The following is a 22,891-nucleotide window of genomic DNA, read 5'->3' as shown; positions in this document are numbered from 1 at the left end:
GCCTCAGGCTTTCACACAGCGCATTGCCACCTCAGCCAAGCACGTTGGTCTTCGGTCTGCAGCCCGTCTCCCCTTCCGTACCACCGTGAAGTTCGAAGCAATCAGGGAGAGCAGTGTACCCTTCCATCTGCATTAATCAGACAAAGGTAGAGGCTGTCTAAGATTAAAAGTGTCTAATATCTAAGTTTTATTATCCTCTCCCCTTCCCTGTGTTTCCATCTTAGGAATTCAAGGACAGAAAGGCACAAAAGGAGAATCAGGAGTCCCAGGTAAAGGGCTGGCTTTATTTTAATTTCTCAGGTTGGTGGCTGGGGAGGCCTGGGTGTGAGGAAATAAAAACCTCATTGACTTTGAACACTGTGACCTTACCCCTCAAAGTTGAGGCAGAGACTCTGAGGTTTGGCACCCATGCTGCCATTCCTGCCCTGGAAGATCCAGGGGGAAATGTCTGGAACTTGGTGTTCTAAAATGGTTAGGAAGTGAGGCAGAGCCCAGGGAGGGTGGGCAATGCATGTAGCCATGTCAGGCCATGCTGCCACCAAAGAACTGGGTGATCTCCTCTCCTCTTGGGGGTTAAGGCTCCCCCATCCCTGCCTTGATCTGTTTGCCCTTCTTGGCTCCCCAAGTCCCTCCTCCCCTCCTGCTGTTACTTCTCATCATCTTCTTCTTTTTCATCACCACAATGCCCAAAGCAGTCTACTTTAGACACAAACAAGTAAATGGAGGATCATGGCACAGTCGCCAACACCCAAGTTCATACTGCCTGTCACCACACACACCAATGAGCAAAGATAAGAGCTGAATCTCATTTTGTTTATTTGCTTATTTGTTTTGATTTATTTTTTGTTTTGTTTTTTGTTTGTTTGGTTTTGGTTGTTTTGTTTTGTTTTTTCTTTTTTTTTTTTTTTTAAAGATTGATTTATTTATTATGTACACAGTGTTCTGCCTGCATGTTTGCCTGCAGGCCAGAAGAGGGCGCCATATCTCATTACAGATGCTTGTGAGCCACCATGTGGGTGCTGGGAATTGAACTCAGGACCTCTGGAAGAACAGCCAGTACTCTTGACCTCTGAGCCATCTCTCCAGCCCTTGTTTTTTCTTGAGATAGGGTCTCACTATGTAGTGCTGGCTGGACTAGAACTTGCTATGTAGAGCAGGATAGCCTCAAACCCACAGAGACCTGCTTACCTCTGCCTCCCAACTGTTGTAACTGAATCTTTAAGCTGATTGACATTTACTCAGCCAGCCAGCAAGCTGGGAACATAGGGAACAACATCCTAGAGGACGCAGCCTCTCTGCTCCCTCATCTCCAGCTGGCAAACTTTATAGAGCATGGGAGGAATTGTGGTCAGTCCAAAGTTCAGTCCTGCCCCCTTAGCCAGGAGGTTAGCCTGGTCTCTGAGAACCATGGTGCGGATGCCTCTGTCCTGACATTACTCTCTGTGCAGCTGGGTGTCCTGCTGAGCTGTTTACAGTGTGTTTGTGGGGATTCCTTTCTACAAGGATACAAGTATGCTCTTCTCATATGTTGCCTAAAAGCCCACTAACCATCTGAACTACCTCAAGCAAGACAGGAAGCTGGAGAAGCAGGGTCCCAGGCTCTCTTCTGCAGACAGTGCCCTCACATGGCCTGGAGGACTTCCCGCCATGCTCATATCCTCTTAACACCCCTTGCCTGAGGCTTAATCTCCAATACAAGAAACTTAGTTGGGTGTGTGCAAACCATACCCACACCACAGCAAGTGCTACAACAGAACTCAGACAGACTTCTAGAGTGAGGTTTCTCCCATGTGAGCTATATAGACTATTGCAATCTTGGCTTACTAATTAGACACGGGAACCTAGAAACATTCCAGCAAATTCTCACAGAAAGACTGAAACTTCCACATAATTATGTCATCTTCTGAGGGCTCTACCAGCCATATTTTTCTGTGCATTCTCAATGGCATTGAGGTGGAAGAACAGATAACAAGAATAGCCCTCCACTGGACCAAATTCTTGGCTGCGTTTTGCACAGCCCGTTACCTGGGGATCTGATGGTCAAGGGTCACTCATCTATTAATCAGCAAGGCCCTTGTATCCACCTAGGGAGCAGAGTGGGCCATCTATGGGGCTAACTATCTTCTCTCAGGCCTTGCAGGCAGAAAAGGAGACACTGGAAACCCTGGGCTGATAGGCCCCAAAGGAGAACCTGGACGGCCAGGCCTCAAGGGAGATGCTGGGATAAAAGGTAGGTGCTGCCTTTGACAAGGACTTAAAGGTTAGGGGTCTTCAGAACCGAGGCTGGTGGAGGCATCTTTATTGAGCTGTCAATTTCCGTGCTAGAAATTGTCCTGGACGCACAACCAAGCTTCCCCAGCAAGCACGCAGCCTTCCCGCTCATGCTCGGCCTCCTCGGGCAGCACTCCAGCCATGGTTCTTCCCCGCAGCCTTGTTGCTCACTAAACGTCTGTCCCTAACCTAACTCCCAGCCCTTAGCTACATCTGAGGCCTGTGTCCTCTTAGCCAACCATTGGTGCACATGACACCGATAGCCGTTCCCAGAGTTGCCAGGTCACAGGCAGAGCTGGGGGAGGGTAATTGACCCCTCATCCCTCTCTGTATGTTCTGATGTGGGAAAAAAGGGTGAGGGAGATCTTGGATCAAATTGTATGGGTTTTTTTCTTCATGACAGGGTCTGCTGGCCAGCCAGGGCGAACAGGAGAAAAGGGCCAGAAAGGTAATTGGAGTTTTTATTGGCTTTCACTTTTCTTTTGGAGTCGGTTCAGTGTTGCAAAATCTTGGAGAGAGGGTACTTATCTTCCAAGGACTGCTATATCTCTGACCTGAACCTGTGTGTGGACAGAGGCCCAGACAGCACCCCTCCCTTCTTCCCATCCTTTCTCCCTCCCCCTCCTCATTCCGATCCCCTTTTCTTCTTCTCCTTCTCCTCCTTCTCCTCCTCCTCCTTCTTCCTCTTCTTCTCCTCCTTCTCCTCCTCCTCCTCCTTCTCCTCCTCCTCCTTCTTTTTCTTCTTCTCCTCCTCCTTCTTCTTCTTTTTCTTCTTCTCCTCCTTCTCCTCCTTTTTCTTCTCCTCCTCCTCCTTCTTCTTCTTCCTCTTCTTCTTCTCCTTCTCCTCCTCCTCCTTCTCCTCCTCCTCCTCCTTCTTCTTCTCCTCCTTCTTCTCCTCCTCCTCCTCCTTCTTCTTCTCCTTCTTCTCTCTCATCTCCCCACCCCCCCATTTCCCTCCACCCTCCCTCACTTCTTTCCTTCTTTTTTCTCATCTTCTCATTTCTCTCTTTCTATTCACCCCATCCCTCCCTCTACAGTCTCCTTTTGTTCCATTTCTCAACCTTTTTTTCCCTTTCCACAACACATGGTAAGACATAGTCCCACAGAGGCATCTGCCCCTGTGACTTGTTACCTCTAGGCCAGGATGAAGGAGAGCTATACCCCAGGAAGTGTTGGTGCTGAAGGGGGGATTCTTGCCAGCTCCAATGACAAGATTCTGCAAGCAGGGCTCGTCCTCCTCCAAAGCTGTAGAACCTCTAAGAGCAGCAGAAAAACGCACCCCAATGTGGGCTAGCATTCACCTCACCTTACACATTTGTGTTCTTGTGCAGGCGAAGGCTTCCTAATGGTCCGGATTGCGGGTGGCACAAATCGAGGCCGAGCTGAAGTTTTCTATAATAACGTCTGGGGCACAATTTGTGATGATGGTTGGGATAATAACGACGCCACTGTCTTCTGCCGCATGCTTGGCTACTCCAGTGGTAAAGGAATTTCCAGTTTCGGAGGTGGTAAGTGACTGCAGCCAGGGACATTTTTGCTAGGCATGTCCAAGTGGCCCTTTGGTGAAGTGATGTAGTATGGCTGGGGCTGAAGAAAACCACTGGTTCAAGGAACTGGAAAGGCCTGCACCTTGGCAGTAGCTGCAGCTCTGGGCTCTGGGATTACCCCTTTCCAGCTTGGCCACCTGTCTGAAGGACACCGTTACATTCCCAGCAATGACAGCAAAGGCTTCAAAGGGCTCTGGATACTGCCGTGGGTCACTGTCTATCCAGACTTGGAGTCCAAATGCCATATGGCCAGGACTGTTTATGGAATGGGGACAAGTGTGACTTTTGAAAGCTGAGGGAGAAGATGGAACCATAGCAAAGGCAGATGTTCATTTACACACCTGGAAACCCAAATCCATAGCTGCCAGAGGTCTTAGCCTTGAAGATCCCCCCACCTCTGTGTGTGTGCACAAGTGTGCATATACATGTGCATGTGTATACATGTGGATGAGCATGCATGTGTGTGGAAAATAGAGAATGGCCTCAGAAGTTTCTCGGTCCTTGTTTTCTTGACACAAGGTCTCTCACTGGCCCAGAGTAACTAATCTGACTGGGCTGCCTGGCCAGTGAGCACTAGGGAGCTACCTGTCTCCACCTCCTAAGCACTGAGATTACAAGCCCACACCACCATGTCCTGTGTCTGTTTTTTGTTTGTTTGTTTGTTTGTTTTGTCTTGTTTTGTTTTTGACACGGATTCTGCTTGAGTGGCAACACCGTACCCACTGAGCCCTCCCCAGCCCCTGTGAAGATCTTTTTAAAGAACACATGAGAAGTTAGGTATGATGGCAAGCACCTGTTACTCCAACTCTTTCGGGGCAGAGACAGGGTGATGGACAGTTCGAGGCCATTCTGGGGCTCTGGGTTACATAGCTGAGCTCTGTCTTAAACAAAACCAAAAGCAGAGAAAGAGAAGAAAGAAAGATCGTGGCAAGACTAACTATTCTCAGTTCGGGGAAGCTGCCCTGAGGAACTCGGAATGAGTTTACACACCCCACACTCCTGCCTCAGCAAAGGCCAGGGCTGGACAGCAGGGCACAAGGCCGGCTCCCCTTGTTCCTCTCCTCGGGTGTTTTCTGCTTTACCTCATCCCAAAGCACAGACCTTCTGCTCATGCAGAGGCCACTCTGCCTTATTCCTTTGAGACAAGGTCTCTCGCTACACCTGTGTGTAAGGTCTCATACTTTTACAACAAGCACTCTGTACACACCGATCCATCTCCCTAGTTCCGTAGTTGCCTTTAATAAGGGTCTAGCTGGCCTCAAAAACGATCTGGTTTCGATCCTATCAGAGGGAGGGGGGTTGGCAGACCTTAGGCCCTGCAGAAATACAGATGTAACACAAGGGAGCCGAGCTGCTTGGGAGACAATGGAAGGCTGTGTGCACACATAGTGTGTGGATCAAGTAGTAAATATTTGCATGAGGCCTTCATGATGTGGTTGAGGTGGGAGAAGAATCGGAGATATTGTAAGTGATATTATAAGATCCTCAGAGCCCTGGGCTCGACTGGACTCTCACCCTAGCTGGGAGCTCCTGAGAACTGGTAAGCCATCCTGACCTCTCACCTAACACCCTTCCTTTCTCTCTCCTGCTTCCTCTGTCTCAGGCTCTGGGAATATCTGGCTGGATGATGTAAATTGCCTGGGAACAGAGAACAGTTTGTGGAGCTGCAGGACGAGCGCCTGGGGTTCTCACAACTGCAACCATAATGAAGATGCAGGTGTGGAATGCCGCTGACGCGGCAGAGGTCACACTGTGGTCCCAAGTGTCTTCAGACTCCGCCCACATGGAGATCTGTGGGTTCCCTAACTCTGTTGGGGTTATTAATAAAGCTCAACCAGGGATATGCTGTGTCCGAGTGTCACTGAGCTAGTAGGCCTGTTATTTATAGCTTTGCCCACTTAAAATGCACAGGCTAGGCTCCTGGACATGCCCTTGACTCATAAGCGCGTGAAAGTTACTGTGGCCATATTTCATCCTGAGCATCCCTTCAGTCATTCATCGCTGGTCAGAGCTTCCTCCCTCCATCACTATCACATGGCTTTGTCTTTGGCCATCTGCTGCCTAGGGGTTAGCTTGCAGATGGTGCCAGGTTACAGGATATATGTGAACTATCGTTTTTTCACCTGAGGGCTGCTCTGAGCTCCAGAAGCATGAGGACCTTTGTCAGCACCCTACCCCACCCCCCCCCCCCCCCCCAGAGTAGAAACTCAGAAAACACTTATTGAAGGCTAGGGAGATAGCTCAGTGGATTAAAAAAAAAAAAAACATTTACTATGCTAGTGTGTGGGCCTGAGTGTGTGAAACCCCGGAACTCACTTTTAAAAACTGTTAGGGAACTGGAAAGATGGCTCACTCAGTGATCAAAAGCACTTACTGCTCTTACAGGAGACCCAGGTTCTATGCCCAGCACCCCAATACTAGGTAGTTCACAACTACCTGAAACTCCAGTTCCAGGGGCTCTGATACCCCTTCTGGCCTCCCTGGGCATCATCAGAGGCTGGAGAGATGGCACAGCAGGTAAGAACATTTACTGCTCGGCTCCTATAAAGGAGCTCACAACCATTCCCAATTCCAGTTCTAGGGAATCTGACATCCTCTTCTGACCTCTTCAGGCACCTGTGCTCAACTGTAAATGCCCCCCCCACCATACACACACACACACACACACACACACACACACACACACACACACACACATTTTAATTCATCAACAGCAGCACAATAAGTCACTAGATGATCCTAGCTTCCCAGGCTGTAAAATGTTGCTAACAGTTCCTCCTTGTGAAAATAACCTGAAATAGTAAATGAAAAGAAAATGCTATTTTAACTAATTTTTGCTCAGTTAAAAGAGTGTCTGCCTAGCATGCACAAAGCCCTGGTTCCATCCCCACCACCACATAAATGCAGTGTGGTGGTACAGGGTCAGGAGTTCAAGCTCATCCTCTACTACACAGTGAAGGCTAGCCTCGGTTACATCAGACTGTATCTCAATTTTTAGAAAATTAAGACCCAAGTGGAATTGCATCTCCTTTAGGAAATAATCCACATGCCATCACCCCTAAAGAGTAGTTTCCACCCTCTACATATTGTCATAACCCATTTGCAAGAAGAGAAACACCATGCTGAGTCTAAGGCTTGACTTGTGTGCTTGTGATGTTCACCAGTGCTAGCTAGCTGTGCTGTGTTTGTGGAGCACAGCGGTGATGCACTGGTCCTTCATTCCATTCGTACCTCCATCTCACAGACTGGCCCAGCACCTGTATCTCGGTCCACTGGACCCAGCTCCCATGCTTGGAATTCTGAGTGAGTGCCTTTTCATTTGCATGATGTTGGACTCCAGAAGCATTCAGATTTGCATTGCTGCTAATGAGTGAAACAGGGCCCAGAGATCTTTGTTAATACCATACACAAACAGAACTCACCTGATGAGGTTATGCTAGGTCTGTGGCAACCGGCAGATGATCACATGCATGGATTTGTTCAAACACTTTTCAGTTCCCCTTTGTAATGGGGTATTCAGAGGGAAAAAGAGGCCATGCCCAAAGAATACAAATCACCAATTCACACACAAAAAATAACGTATGGTGGCTCAATGGTTAAGAGCACTTGCTGCTCTTCCAGAGGTCCCAGCTCCCACATGGTGGCTCACAACTGCCTTAACTCCAGTTCCAGGGGATCTAACGCCTTCTTCTGGACTCTGTGTGTACTGCATGCATGTGGTACACCCATATACATAAAATGAAAATAAATCTTTTTTAAAAAGAGCCTATAGGGTAGTAATTATATACACATTTTTATTTACTGTAAAAGAAATACTAACAAAATAATATATACATACATGTAAAACTGGCATTAAAACACATCCTTGGTGCTGATTTTGGAGATGGTAGCAAGTATTAACCATGGTCTAAGAATCTAGATGGAAAGCTGGGGATGTGGCTCAGTTGGTAGAGTGCTTGGCTAGCATGCACAAGGTCCTGGGTTCAACCCCCAATACTGTATAAATTGTGCTTGGTGACCTTGCCTGTAATCTCAGCACTATGGAGGTGAAGACAGGACAGTCAGAAGTTTAAAGTCCTCCTTGGCTATATAGCAAGTTCAAAGCCAACCTATGACAAAGGAGACCCTGTCTCAGGGGGGAACTTCCTTCAAAGACCAACAACTAGCATTAGAAGAAAGACACAGTGTGCTGTGTTTTACAGAACCTATTGATCTTTTTTAGGCTTAAATTGTTACTTTCCTTGAATTAGAACTTACTTTCCAGTCTGAGGAATTTCCTTCCATCCCTTGTTGGATGTAGCCACCAGACCAGATCTCTAGAACTCCTCTGTCCTCTGAGCTTGAAACAAGTGGCTACCCACAATGGGACAACCTTGGGATAGAGGGTAGCTGTTACCTAAGTGCACTGAGGGCAGAAACTATAACTGTGGTGCAGCAACGTGTGTGTGTGTGTGTGTGTGTGTGTGTGTGTGTGTGTGTGTGTGTATAAGCAAGAGTTCATGGATGTGGATGTAGGGGTGTGTGCATGCATGCATTCATGTGTGTGGGTGTGGTTGTGTATTCATGCATGTGGGTGTGCACTGTGTGAATGGATTATTTACAGTATCTACATGTATGGGGGAAATCTGTGTCAAAAGAAAAGACAGTATGGTGATGTGAACCTGCACCCCAGGGCTGGGCTGGGTGAGATAGACATGGGATCTCTGTAGCTCCATGCTTAGCAGTCTAGCTGGAATAAGGAGCTTATGATTTACTGACAGACTCTGTCTCAGTATAAATAAGATGGAGAGTGACTGAGCAATGACATCTCCATATCAACCTCTGACCTCCACGTATACCAGCACAGGAAAGTGCACCTGCACACACATATACATATGCACACATTTGTCTTTGGTGTTTGGATTATGATTGCTTTCCTCCATTGATGAGTGTTTAATGTTTTGGGGTTTTGTTGTTGTTATTGTTGTTGCTTTAGACAAGGTATATAGCCCTGGTTGACCTGTAACTCACTCTGTAGACCAAGCTGGCCTCAAATTCACAGACTCCCTAGTGCTGGGATTAAAGGTGTGGTCACCAAATTTAGCCCTCTTCCATTTTAAAACAATTTTCATGGTTCTATAGTTGGTTGCTATAATATTTATAAACAGAATATGCATCAATAAAATATTATAAATAGAAATATATGTATTTATATGTAGAAAAATATTTTTAGTTCAAGTAGACTCTTAACGATATAGTTAGGATCATCAAAAAGGCTAGAATCCTGCCCCTCCTAAGCACAGATTCTCAGTCCTGGTTTCCCTGGGGCTCCTGTGTGTGGTTGACGATAGGCCCATCAGAAGACAGGAAGAGGACAAGGTCTTGAAAACCTTTGGGTGAAGAGCAGAGATGGGATGCACCTGACAGAGAGGTGGGTGTGGGGAGGGCGTGGCATTTGATAACATGATACAGTAAGTTTTGTTTGTGTGTCGATGGGTAAGAGTGAGGCTCAATTACTAAGGAGAAAGACATCAGTTCTTAGGAGGAGAGTCCTTCTGAGAAAGAGATAGAAGGCAAAGGGTTCTTGGCAATTGGAGAGAGCAAGGGCAAAACTGAATGAAGATGCAGTATCCGGTAGATCTGGGGCGGGGACCAGGGAGTTCTCTGATTCTGTTATGTCTTCTCAAAGGACAAAAGCCAAGGGCAGCAGCCCTGCAGATTGGAGGGACAGGTGCCAAGGGAGGGTGCACTCTCGCTGTCTTGATTGGAAATGTCAGTAGTCAGGTTCACACTGTCTCCTTCAGTGTACAGAGGAACTTGCGAGGAAGACGCTGAGGGCACCACGGTACAGGAGAGAGGAAGAGGCAGGGTGTGGGCTCACGGGGTCGCCATGGTGACGTGGGTCCTGGAGAAGATTCCTGGCTGCACCTTCATGCCCTGCCTGCTCTCTCAGCCTCGCTGGGCACCTCATCCGGCCACTACCTACCTATCTGGATCAAAACCTCAGGTCCTTGAGCCCTGATACATCAGTGACTGGGGACGGTTTAGTGTCTACCCCAAGGGTACCTCACTAAATTTAATTTAATTATTTCTACTTTCTTTCCATCTCCCTTGCTGGGTCCCCAGCCTGGCTACAGGCTATGGCTTCCCCAAATGTCACCTGGAGCCTGCTGTTCCCTTACTGGCTGAAGACCTCCCTAGGTTTCCTTCTGCAGCGAGTTAGCAAAGGTCATCAGCCTTCCCTCTCCTAGCACGCGGGGGCGCTGCAGGCCGCGTTCAGCCTCCATGCACCGGCCTGGGTCTCCCTGCTGCGCACCCTCCGCACATCTAAACTGGAGAGGAAAAGGAGAGGCTAGGATACCGCACCGGTTCTTCTGGAGGCACTGTCGGGCTGTGGATCTTCCAACCGTGAAGAAAACCACCCCTGAATCTGTATCCAAGCAGGCTTTCCACAAACTCCCTCCTTAGCCTCCCCTCCCCAGGTTCCATAGTTACCCGGACAGATGGCACAGAAAAAGAGAGCAAAGGCAATTCCCAATTATGATTAAGCACCAACCATGACCAGTTTCTCACACACATGAAATTCTCAGAATCATACCATGAGCTTCTACAGTCCCAAGAACAAAATGGAAGCTTAGAGTCGAGACTATTTCCCACAACTCAGTGAGCTGCTCATCAGGCTGATGTCAGTCTGAAACTGGGGCTGACTCTGAATTCCAAGTTCACCTCCTGAGTTGGCATCGCCTTCTCACATCTCTGCTTATGGTAAGAGCATTGGGCAGGAAGATATGACTTCTCCAGGTGGCTGATGAGAGACCAACCCCAGCCAGTCAGGGCCCAGCTCTAATCCCTACTGCTCAAACAGTGGCCCCAGGTGGCATCCTGGTCTCTTTCCTTCCCAGCCAGCTTCCTCCCACAGATGAGAAAGGGCTGGACTAGGTCTTCTTGTTAGGACTAAAAACAAATCTTAGCGTTAACACAGAGAAGTTGGGACACCAGTGTGGCGACGGGGTGGGGGTGGGGATGTACAAGAGGGATTCCAACTTGCTAGCTAGGTAAGAGATTGCCAAGATGCTCGGATAGGAGGAAGAAGAGAGCCCTTGGCAAAGCAGCAAAGCTGTCTGTCTCCATGCATGTGCCAGCCCGTAAGACCTCTTGAGAAACTGGTACAAGACACCATTGCTCTTTCCTCTTGTAAACTCCTCAACTTTATGGGTAGTTGAACTTTACATATAGTAATTTTTTTTTTTGAGACAGAATCTTTAGCCTGACCAGCAAGCTTGCACTTCTGACCCCGTGTGCTGAGATCACAGACATGCACCACCATGGCCAGTTTATGTGGTAATGGGGGTGGAACTCAGGGTTTTGTACATCCTAGGCAGGTACTCTACCAACTTAACTGCAGCCCCATCCCATTTCTGCATAGTCTTGTATGCAATACATCTAATTATAACAGACTGAATGCTGGGTAAGGATGGCTTCTAAGGACACCTTTGCCTTCTCCAAGAAGAAAGCCATCCCAGACCACCCTAGAGGTGGCCAAGGAGAGAAGAAATGTTGGCCCAAACCCTCACATCCATAAATTCAAGAGCTTCCCATCACTCATCAGCTCTGCACAGAGGACTACCTGCCCAGACCTCCTGTGAGTGCTGGCCAGGAAGGATGGAGGAAAGCCTGTATATATACTTTCTTGAGGCAACTACATCTGGAAGTGGGGCTGTGGTGCGCAGAGAACAGGAAGTGCCCCTGCCTCAGAGCTGCTAGAGGGAGCATTGGTCTGAGAAGAGAAAGGAAGTTGCCCCTTTCCCTACCTAATACCTTCACACCCCAGACACAGGAGACCCCCCAGCTTTGCAAGGGTTGACTTTTCTCCTCAGGCTCTCCTGTGTTTCCAGTCTGTATTTCAACAGATTGTACCTAGCACGTTCTACCAGGCCATGCCATGCAACAGGTGTTTGACGTGGAACAGGGAGATATGGCTTGAGCCATCCAGATCTTCAAAACGCTCTTGGTCCAGCTGGCCTGAAGGTTTAGTTCAATCTGGAATGGTGTTGTCCAAGGACACAGGAAGAGGAAACACAAGAAGCTTCGCCTCTTCATATTGATCCAACCCCAGAGGCTACTGAATGTGGGTTGGGGGAAGGGAGGAGGGGGTAAAGGAAAAGCAAGAGAAGGAAAGGGCTGACCCAAGACTTTACAAGAGCTGCATGACCCAGGCCAGTGGGCTGATCATAGGGTAAGACCAGCAAGGAGGCCAGTGCAGCTGCCTAGCTAAGGCCGGACAAGGACAGAGTAAGGAGCTTAGGATGGAGGGCTCTCACACCCCTGAAGTGCAGGGGAGGGGGCAGGACTGATTGATGACGTACTGGCTAGTGGCCCAGGAGCAGAGCCACAAATCACAAAGCAGAGGATTCCCTGCAGAGGCAGGACAGAGATTAGCTTGGCTTTTACCCGTGGGACCTTGTTATGCAGCAGTTTCCTGAAAAGCAAAGCATTTCCTCCTGGAGGGAAGAGGGAAGCTCATGAGACTCTAGACAAGACTTACACATCTCAGAAGCTCAAACTCACTAGAGTCAAGGTTGCTGGGGGAAGAGACCCTCTAGCCAAGCAAGCTGTTCAGGAAGCCCCAAGGATACAGCTTTCACAGTGTCACCACGGTGAGGCTGGGGTGTTTGTTTGTTTGTTTGTTTGTTTTCTTTGTTTTCTTTTTTCAAAATAATCTTTTTTCTTTTTTTAAGATTTATTTATTTATTATGTATACAATGAGTGTTCAGCCTGCAGGCCAGAAGAGGGCACCAAATCTCTTTTTGTAGATGGTTGTGAGCCACCATGTGGTTGCTGGGAATTGAACTCAGGACTTCTGGAAGAACAGCCAGTGCTCTTAACCTCTGACTCATCTCTCCAGCCCCTTGTTTTCTTTTTTATTAAGAGATTTTCTATTCATTTTACATATCAACCACAGATTCCTCTTTCCTCCCTCCTCCCATCCCCCAGCCTCACCCCCATCCCATCCCCCATTCCTACCTCCTCCAAGGCAAGGTCTCCTATGGGGAGTCAGGAGAGCCTGGTCCATTCAGTTGAGGCAGGTCCAAGTCCCTCCTGCCTGCACCAAGGCTGTGCAAAGTGCCTCACCATAGGCACTAGCCTCCAAAAAGCCGGCTCATGCACTAGGGACAGGTCCCTATCCCATTGCCTGGGGGCCCCCTATGCAGTTCAAGCTAAACAACTCTCTCACTTATCCAGAGGGCCTGGTCCAGTTCCCTGTGGGTTCCTCAGCTATTGGATCACAGTTCATGCATTTCCACTAGTTTGGCTAGTTGTGTCTGCACTTTTTCTAATCATGGTCTCGATATCTCTTGTTTCTAGAATCCCTCTTCTCTCTCGTCAATTGGACTCCTGGAGCTCCACCTGGGACCCGACCATGGATCTCTGCATCTGCTTCCATCAGTCATTGGATGAGGGTTCTATGATGACAGTTAGGGTATTCAGCCATCCGATCACCAGAGTAGGTCAGTACAGGCAACCTCTTGACCATTGCCAGTAGTCTATGGTGGAGTCATCTTTGTAGATTCCTGGGAACTTCCCTAGCACTCTGCTTCTCCCTATTCCCAAGGTGCCTTCATTTATCATGGTATCTCTTTCCTTGTTCTCCCACCCTGTTCCCATTCCAGATCGAACCTCCCACTCCCCTAAGCTCTCATTCCCCTATCCCTTGCCCTCCATTACCTACCCCCTCACCTCCAGTTAGCTCATGTAGATCTCATCCATTTCTTCATTGTTGGGTGATCCATGCATCCTTCCTAGGGTCCTTCTTACTAGGAGCCTCCCTGGAGCTGTGGGTTACAGTCTGGTTATCCTTTGCTTTACATCTAGTATCCACTTATGAGTGAGTACATACCATGTTTGTCCTTCTGAGTCTGGGTTACCTCACTCAGGATGATTTTTTCTAGATCCATCCATTTGCCTGCAAACCTCGTGATGTCATTGTTTTTCTCTGCTGAGTAGCACTCCATTGTGTATATGTACCATATTTTCTTTATCCATTCTTCAGTTGAATGGCATCTAGGTTGTTTCCAGGTTCTATTACAAATAATGCTGCTATGAACATTGTTGAGCATGTATCCTTGTGGTATGAATGAGTATTCCTTGGGTCTATGCCCAAGAATGGTGTAGCTGGGTCTTGAGGAAGATTGATTCCCAATTTTTTTCTGAGCAACTCTTCGCTATACTCCTCCAAGGGACCCCAGTAAACTCACTGGCTCACTAAGGTGGACTTTGGTGCCATGGATGGGTTTTGTCTTATGTTTGGGGGGAAGTTGTCATCAGTGCCCTAGTTAAGGTGAGTTTATGGTTATTCATGTCACCCCAGGAAAAGCCACACAGAACAATGGACCTAAGAGGAGCTATCTAAAGGCAGGGATAAGAGGGACCCTTTGAGGCTACCTAAACCCACTGAAGAGGTTCTTCTAGGCAGCCTGAAGTGAGGAGAGCTCTCAGAGGCAATCAAAGCAAGAATCCCAGGATTCCACTGCATGGACTGTGGCTGTGCTGTCATTGATAAAAGGGGCTGCCATTAATTAAAAGCTAGTTTCCTCCCTGCAAACTTCATTGATAGGTGCTTCCTGCTCTGCCTTTGATGGTCTTTATCTCCCGGATGGATGGAGTCGCCTGTCTCCAGAGCCTCATGTAGCTCAAGACCCAGTTCCCACTGGGCAAGGGGACAGAGGGGCCACTGCTTTCATCAGTTGCCTAGACAGCCTCCTCACACCGTCCATACCCTCACGAGTGGCTCTGCTCCATCAGAAGACAGTCTAGGGATGACACTCTGTTGCTCGAGCACTTGCTGTCTTAATGTCTTACCCAGGAGTTCTATTGCTGTGAAGGGACACCATGACCACAGCAGCTCTTATAAGGAAAACTTTTCATTGGGGCTGGCTTACAGTTTCAGAGGTTTAGTCCATTATCATCATGGCAGGGAGCATGGTAGAGAGCATGGCAGAGTATGGCAATATGCAGGCAGATGTGATGTAGTACTGGAGTAGTAGCTGAGGGCTGTATATCTTGCAGGCAATAGGAAGTCAAGTGTAACACTGAGCGAAGTTTAAGCAAAAGACCTCAAAGCCCTCCACAGTGACATACTTCCTCCAATAAAGCCACACCTCCCAATAGTGCCACTCCCTTTGAGGACCATTTTCTTTCAAACCACCACATTTAGTTAAGGTTACCACTTCTGTGATGAAACACCATAACTAAAGCAAGTTGGGGAGGAAAGGTTTACTTGGCTTACACTTCCATGGAGCTGTTCACCACTGAAGGAAGTCAAGACAGGAACTCACACAGGGCAGGATCATGGAAGCAGGAGCTGATGCAGAGGCCATGAAGGGCTGCTGCTTACTGGCTTGCTCCCTTGGCTTTGCTGAGCCTGCTTTCTTGTAGAACCCAGGACTATCAACTCAGGGATGGTACCACAGAGCATGGGCAGCCTGCCCCCATCAGTCACTAATTAAGAAAATGTCTTACAGCTAGATCTTATGGAGGCATTTTCTCAATTACGACTCCCTCCTTTCAGACGACTCTGGTTTGTATCAAGTTGACATAAAACTAGTCAGGACACTTGCCTAGCATGCACAAAACATAGTTCAACACCTAGCACTACATAAACCAGGCATGGTGGTGCATGCCTATAATCCTAGCACTCTGGAGCTAGAGGCAAGAGTATCAGAAGTTCAAGGTTATCCTCCACACACGGTGACTTTGAGGTCAGCCTAGGCTACATGAGACTCTGTCTCTAAATAAAAAGAAACAACCCAACAGAGGCACGTTCTAACCCAAATACTTATTTCTTAGTTGCTTATCACATTGATGGACCAACCCTTCCTGGGTGCCTCCAGCCGTAATGGTCACTAGTTTCACACGAATGCTCCTGTTCCCAGAGCTGTCAGGGTCAGAGCCTGGGCCCTGCAGCCGTAACTAGCCAGGCTAGGCCACCATCCTCAACAGGCCAATTAAACATGCAAAAGAAGAGTGACTCCCAAGTCCATATCCTGGGTCCTGACATAAGAGTAGGTTTACAGAAGGCCAGAGTTGGGTTAGAGAGATGGCTCAGTGGTTAGGAGCACTTGCTGCTCTTGCCGAGGACCCAGATTTGATTCACATCAGTCACATAGTGGTTCACAAGTCCATACCTCCTGTTCCAGGGCTTGCCGCAGACTCTTCTGACCTCCTAGGTCACCAGGCAAGCATACAGTGCACAGACATATATGTAAGCATAGCACTTTCATACATACAATAAAATAAATTAAAAAAAAGTTTCAATAGGGGGCAAGCTCTATTTATTTATAGCCAAGCAGTCCTGATGAGGGTGTGATCCAGACATCAGTCTGTGCTGCAAGGTGACAAGCTCCCCCTCCGGCTGACACCAGGCTTCATCCTTTCCTTCTTCTAGTATGAGTTTCTTGGGGAGGAAATTCTATTTTCTTGGGGTACATTAATTACCTCAGTTGCCTGATAGCCAAAAGGAAGAGCACAAATGCCTTTTTAGACTAGCTTTGTTCCTGCCAAGAGCATTACACTTGCCCAAAAGGCTTTGGGATAATCCAGACAGAATATCAGCTTTTCCTTAACATCCATGTGTATAACGCTAAGCATGTGCTGCTCAGAAGAGTCGTGTCCCTAAATGGTCATATGACACTTTGAAATATAGATGTGGCAGAGTCACCCCAGAACTCCTGGTTGGAGGTACTGGGTTGGTGTCATTGAAACTGTAGCCGTGCTGTTACAATTGTCCTTGCAAATCTGAAGTACCTGTGCAGACACACCTGGGGGCTCCCTGCCAGGGATGGAGTTATTGCTGGGTTAAGTGGAATGTGGATTTGAAGGGCTGGCTAACCTGTTCCCAGATTACCTTCTAAAAAGATGGTATTGCCAGGCGTGGTAGCACAGACCTTCAATCCCAGCACTCAGGAGGCAGCAGCGGGTGGATGGATCTCTGCAGTTTCAAGTCCAACCTGGTCTACATAGTGAGTTCCAGGGCAGCCATGGCGAGAGAAAGAGAGAGAGAGAGAGAGAGAGAGAGAGAGAGAGAGAGAGAGAGAGAGAAGGGGGGAGGGGAGGGGAAGGAGAGGGGAAGAGGGAGAGAGAGAGAGAGAGAGAGAGAGAGAGAGAGAGAGAGAGAGAGAGAGAGAGAGAGACCTTGTCAACAACATGGATGGTATCACTGGCTCCTGCAGCAGAGGGTGTCCTGTTCCCAGGCCTTGATGTCCCAGGCAGCAGAGGGTGTCTTGTCCCCAGGCCTTGATGTCCCAGGTAAGACCCAGCAAGCTCATTTGCCCCTAAGAGGTGACTGAAAAAGCCTCAGCTGTTTAGAATGTGTCTCCGATTATGTGCTGGGCTCAAGTTGTTTTCCTACTAACTCTCATCAGTGAGAGCTTCCTGTTCACATCTGCTCATCCAGAGTCTTTTTCTCAATGACTCTTTCAACATAAATTAAAGAAATTGGCCATTGTCTTCCGCAGATACCTTTACTCTTTGTCCCCAAGCTCTCTCCTCAGACTTTACTACAGCTTTTACCTTTTTTATGCCATCAAATGTATCATTCTTTTCCCTTGTGACTTCATTCAGCCTTAAGCTGTTACTTAAATATTTTATAGCTCCCTTGCAGTTTTCATATGAGTAAAACGTAAGTTGCTCCAAGCATTATCTTCAGGTCCAAACACAACGCCTTATGCTTGTCAAGCATGCCTCCAAGTGGAGACAGACAGAGATGATAGACATGATAGATCAGTAGATAATGACATACACATCAATGGATCAACAGATAAATAGATCAATAGATGATGACATACACATCAATAGATCAACAGATAAATAGATCAATGGATGAACTACATGTAGGTAGGTAGGTACCTAGCTAGATGGATAAATCATAAATTTATCTGTAGATAAAGAGAGAGGAAGGTGAAGAAGAGAGGAGAGGTGATTGACACTTAACTGATGTCCCTTTTCAAAAATCCAGGGGTGTGTGTGAGCTGATGTCTGCACATATATGTGCATGGGTTAGCTTTCTGTTGCTATGATAAACACCATGATCAAAAGCAACTTTGTATTCTGTCACAAAGAGAAGTCAAGGCAGGAACTTAAGACAGGAGCTTGCAGGCGGAAACTGAAGTGAGACCATGAGGAATGCTGTGTAATGGCTTGCTCTCTGTGGCTCACTCAGTTTGCTTTTCTGTTTGTTTGTTTGTTTGTTTGTTTGTTTATCAAGACAGGGTTTTTCTGTGTAGCTTTGTGCCTTTCCTGGAACTCACTCTCTAGCCCAGGCTGGCCTTGAACTCATAGAGATCCGCCTGCTTCTGCCTCCTGAGTGCTGGGATTAAAGGCGTGTGCCTGTGCTGCCGCCGCCGCCACCGTCACCACCACCACCACCTGGCCTCAGTTTGCTTTCCTATAAGACCAGGACTACCTGCCCCAGGGGCATTGTGACCACAGTGGGTGGGACTTTCCCATGTCAGTTATTAATCAGGAAAATGCACCATAGACTTGCCTGTACACCAGTTTGATTTTCTCAACTGAGGATCTTTTCTCCCAGATGACTCCAGACTGTATCAGGCTGACAGAAAACTAACCAGCGCAGTGATACAAGTGACATGTGTGCTCATGCCTGTGGAAACGCAAGGCTGATGTCAAGCATCTTCAATCATGTTCCACATTTTCTTTCTTTCTTTATTATTTACAAATAATAATAAATAATAAAACTAAATAATAAGACTATGTTAATGACAAATATTGGTAAAAATTAATAAATAAAACTATTGAATGATGATTGTTAATAAATAATAAAAATGTGTGTGTGTTTATGATGAGGGGTACACATGCAATGGCCTGCATGTTTAGGTCAAAGGTCAACTCTGTGGTGTCAATTTTCTCCTTCCAACTTTCAGTGAATTATGGGCATTAAACTCAGTTCATCTGACTTCTGCCTTTACCTGCTAAGTCATCAGGCTGGGCTTTAAAAAAATATTTTTTGAGTCAGAATGTTTTACTGAACTGAACCTTGTTGACCAGCAAGCCCCAAGGATCCACCTGTCTCCACCTTTCCAGGACAGGGATTACAGGCATGTGATACCACATTTTCACATGGGTCCTGGGGATCAAACTCAGGTCCAAATGCTTGTACAGCAAACACTTTATCAACTTAGCCATCTCCTAGCCCCACTCCCAACAATGTTTTTAAACTCAAAATGCTTCCTGAAACACCCTATCTCCTTGATTTTTCTGGCTCTGTCTTGAAGGCTTTCATTTGCTCCCTGCCTCTGGCTTCCTCTTTAGTTCCTTCCTCTCCTCTGCCCCTTAACAATAACATCAATCCACATCCTCTCTCTTCACTGTTCCCCACGTCCCCAGCACGGATGGTGCCCCGCGGAGGATGGGTGGTTTCCCCCAGCTTTGTTTCCCCTCAAAGACAGGAGAGAGGACGAAAGGAAAAATAAACAGAGCGAGCGTGTGTTTTCTTGTTCCTAAGTAAAGCTTGCGTTAAAAAGTGTCTTGACGGCTGCTCTGCTTTCCTTTGTGATACTGTGATAGGAGCAAATGCAGCCTGGGGAAGAAGGGGGCTTGCTTACAATTCCTGGCTACAGCCCATCATTGCAGGTGAGTCACGGAGGCAGAGGGCTACTCACGCTAGAGCCCCCGTCAAGGGCACAGAGGAACGGACAAACCCATGCTGCCTGCTTGCTTTCTCAGCACTCAGCTAGGAACTTTACTGGAACAGTCCAGAGCCCAGCCCATGAAATGGTGGCCTCCACATTCAGGGTGTCATCCCACCTCAGTTAACAATCACGACAATCCCTCCACGTGCCTGCAGGACACCCAAATCTAGACACCTCCTCATTAAGACTGTTCCCAGGTGACTCAGCACAAAGAGACTTCGTTATTTCTGCTGATGTCATCCAAGCAGAAACAGGTCATTGTCCATGTTCTTACAACCGGGAGCTGAGCAAGGGCCCTCCCACTGCCATTGCTTCTGGTAACTTTCCTGTAACTGAACACTGTCCACCTTGTGTAGCGATGTGGCCTCACCATCCTCTGAATACCACTTCCCAACACAAGCCGAGGCCGTTCCTTCTCATTCATATATCTCCTCTCTTCCTTCAAGATGATCCACTCATGAAAACTCAGATAGAAAACCATGGGACTCCGTCTTCTTCCTCCAGTGCTTCTGGTTCTGTGACCAGATTCTGCTGAGATCATTTCTTATTCCTAGAAGCCGTTGTCTCAATCCAGACCTCTGTCCCCTCTAGCCCAACCACACCCCCCAGCGGGTCCAGGAGACCCCTTGGAATCTCTCTGCTCCTCTGTAGCTGGCGTTTTCCAAAGCCTTCATTGGATGTCATGGCTCCTTCATCCAGCTCAGGGCCAAGCAGAGCGTGGGCACCCATGTTTAAAGGCCTGAACCTGCAGGTGTGGCCAACCTTTTGACACTGACTGTTTAATACTGTCATCTGCTGAGTTCACACTCAAGGACCATGCCATCAAGTTACAAAACCAAACTGTAAGATGCAGTCTATAATTCTTTAAGTACATTTTCAGCCTCATGTCTGGCTGTGTTCACACCTATTCTGAGGTGTATGTGGCCTGTGGGCCATGGGCTGAACAGGCCTGGCTGTGAAACAGGAACTCTAAAGTGATGTGGGCTCCAGGAAGCACCCTTCCCCACTCCAGGGACTCCAAGCTCTGCCTCCCAGGGCCTGCCCATCGCTGCTGCCTGCCTGGGTTTGTTAAAAGACGAATAGATAGCTGGTCCCTGGGCACCTAGGAGGAGAGGTCCAGGTGGAAGAGAATCTAAACAGGGTCTTCAGACATGCTGGTGTGACTATTAATCTTGATTACCAACTTGATGGCATCTAGAATCTGCAGGCATCTCTGTTGGAGAGTTTCTAGATCGGTTCACTGAGGTCGAAGACTCCCCCTGAATGTGGGCAGCTTCATCCCTTGGGCTGGGGTCCTGGACTGTGTAAAAGGGGGAAAGCGTACTGAGCTCCAATGTTCATTATTCTCTCTGCCTGCCCACAGTGGCTGTGGTGTGATCAGCTGCTTCACACCGCTGTCATCATACTTTCCCCACCTTGATGACTGGAAGGTGCGCCCAAACAAACCCCACCTCCCTCGGGCTGCTTTCTGTCTGGCATTTTGTCAGAGCTGGGGGGGGGGGGGATAGTGGGGCTGCATAAAGCTCAGAGGCCAAATTCCTTCATTGCAAAAGTGATTCTCACACAAGAAGAAAACGAAAGCATCGCAATGGAATAGACTGAGGTGGTTCTGCCTTGCCCTGCTCACTTGCTTCATTCACAAGCTCAGACTCCACGAAAGGTTCCCATGAGTCATTCCAGATGTGCTCGGCTCACATAAAGGCATAAGTACCTACCTTTCCGGGCTCTGCATAAGATCACAATTCAGCTTGTCACATTGCCACTTAGCACAGTGCCTGCGTGGAGGCATAGGCTGCATGCCCCTGTACCTGACATTCTAGCAAATGGGTGTATCATAGCAAGCTTCAAGTCCAACAGTAACAAACAGGCCTTTGGGGCTAGGAGATGGCTTTATTGGTAAAGTGCTTACCTTGAAAGCATGAGGACCTGAGTTCAAGCCTCAGACTCTATGTGAGAAGAAGGCCAGTGGTAAGTGCTTGTAACCTCAGCACTGTGGAGGCAGAAACATAAACACAAACCGGGTGTGGTGACAAATCTATAATTCCAGCATTCAGGGGCTGAGACAGGAAAAATCACAAATTCCAGGCTAGCTTGGGATACCTAGTGAGACCCTGTCTCAAGACACACACACACACACACACACACACACACACACACACACACACACACAAACAAACACGAGAGAGAGAGAGAGAGAGAGAGAGAGAGAGAGAGAGAGAGAGAGAGAACAGACAGACAGACAGCACCAGATAGGGAAACAGAAAGAAAGAGAGAAAGGCAGGAAGGCCAGCAGGCTGGCTGTAAATGTAGCTCGGTGGAAGTTGCTTGCCTTGCTTGCAAAAGCCTTGGGTTCAATTCCCAGAACTGCAAAAAATAAACAAAATGGAATTTAAAAACTAAAAAGTAAAGTGCTATTTGGTAAATATTGCCACAGCACCCCCAGAGAGGCTCACTTGACTGACAGCCCATTAACAGTGCCCCATGGTGTTGCCTCCCGATCCCTGACTCACAGAGCACTGTCATCATTACTTTGCAAATAAACTTATGGAAAGCGTGTGTCTCTATGAAGCTGTGCCACCGAGTGATGAGCTGGAAGGAGCCTCTTTCATATGTTTATTGACTGTCCCCTGTCCCTGGTTGAGAGCTGCCCACGTGTGTTCATTTCCTATTGATTCTAAATTGATGCATTGTTCTTCGTTACTAATTTCTAAGTGCCTCCCCCTTCCAATGGCACGGATATGAATATGTAAATCTGGTTCCTGGCTTTGTCCTTCTGTTTCCTTTCTGCTACCTGGAGAATGGCGGTCTCATTTGACAAAGGCTCGGGAAAAGGGTGCTCATCCTGGTTTGGCAGTGAGGAGGGGGCCCCTTCAGTTGCACCTGACCGGAGCCAAGGCTCAGAGATGAGAAGGAACACGGAAGATTAATATGACTGGAGCAGTTAGTGGGGAGAAGGATTGATGAGTGTGCGTGCTGTCAGGGCAGGAGACCGCAGGCTGCCGCAGGGGAGACAGCTAAGGGCTGGATGGAGAACTCCCAGCCGCCACTCCTCTCAGGCAACTGAAGAGCCTTCTTTTAAAAATGTATGTGGGCCAGCAAGATGGCTGGCAGGTAAAAGTCACCGAGATTGGTGACCTGAGTTCAGTCCTCGGGTCCCACATGTTGTCCTCCAACCTCCACAGTCGAGTGCTTGCTGACAGCATGCATAGGGACCTGGGTTCCCTCCCCAGCACTGGTTGAAGAGGAAAAGGAAGGAGAGGAGGGCTCAGGCTGGGGATACGGCTCAGTGGGTATGGCGCTGGCCTAGCAGGCGCAAACCCTGGGGATCCATGCCTAGCACCACATAAACCAGGTGTGGTGGAGCACACCTATAATCCCAGGGAGGTG

At 48.0% G+C, this 22,891-nt stretch overlaps 1 protein-coding gene across 1 annotated transcript in view; it reads left to right on the top strand.

Annotated features, from left to right (window-relative positions):
• Marco (macrophage receptor with collagenous structure) overlaps positions 1-5,552 on the top strand; it is a 112,111-nt gene extending 106,559 nt beyond the window's left edge. Inside the window, 5 exon segments of the mRNA XM_036201988.1 lie at positions 225-269; positions 2,132-2,230; positions 2,675-2,719; positions 3,603-3,779; positions 5,422-5,552. Coding sequence (XP_036057881.1) covers positions 225-269; positions 2,132-2,230; positions 2,675-2,719; positions 3,603-3,779; positions 5,422-5,552 — 497 coding nt within the window.
• The last annotated feature ends 17,339 nt before the right edge of the window (positions 5,553-22,891 follow it).

This window comes from Onychomys torridus, chromosome 11, assembly GCF_903995425.1.
Source record: "Onychomys torridus chromosome 11, mOncTor1.1, whole genome shotgun sequence".
Taxonomy (NCBI): domain Eukaryota; kingdom Metazoa; phylum Chordata; class Mammalia; order Rodentia; family Cricetidae; genus Onychomys; species Onychomys torridus.
Note: the sequence above shows the minus strand (reverse complement) of the source record. Positions and strands in the feature narration are given on the sequence as shown.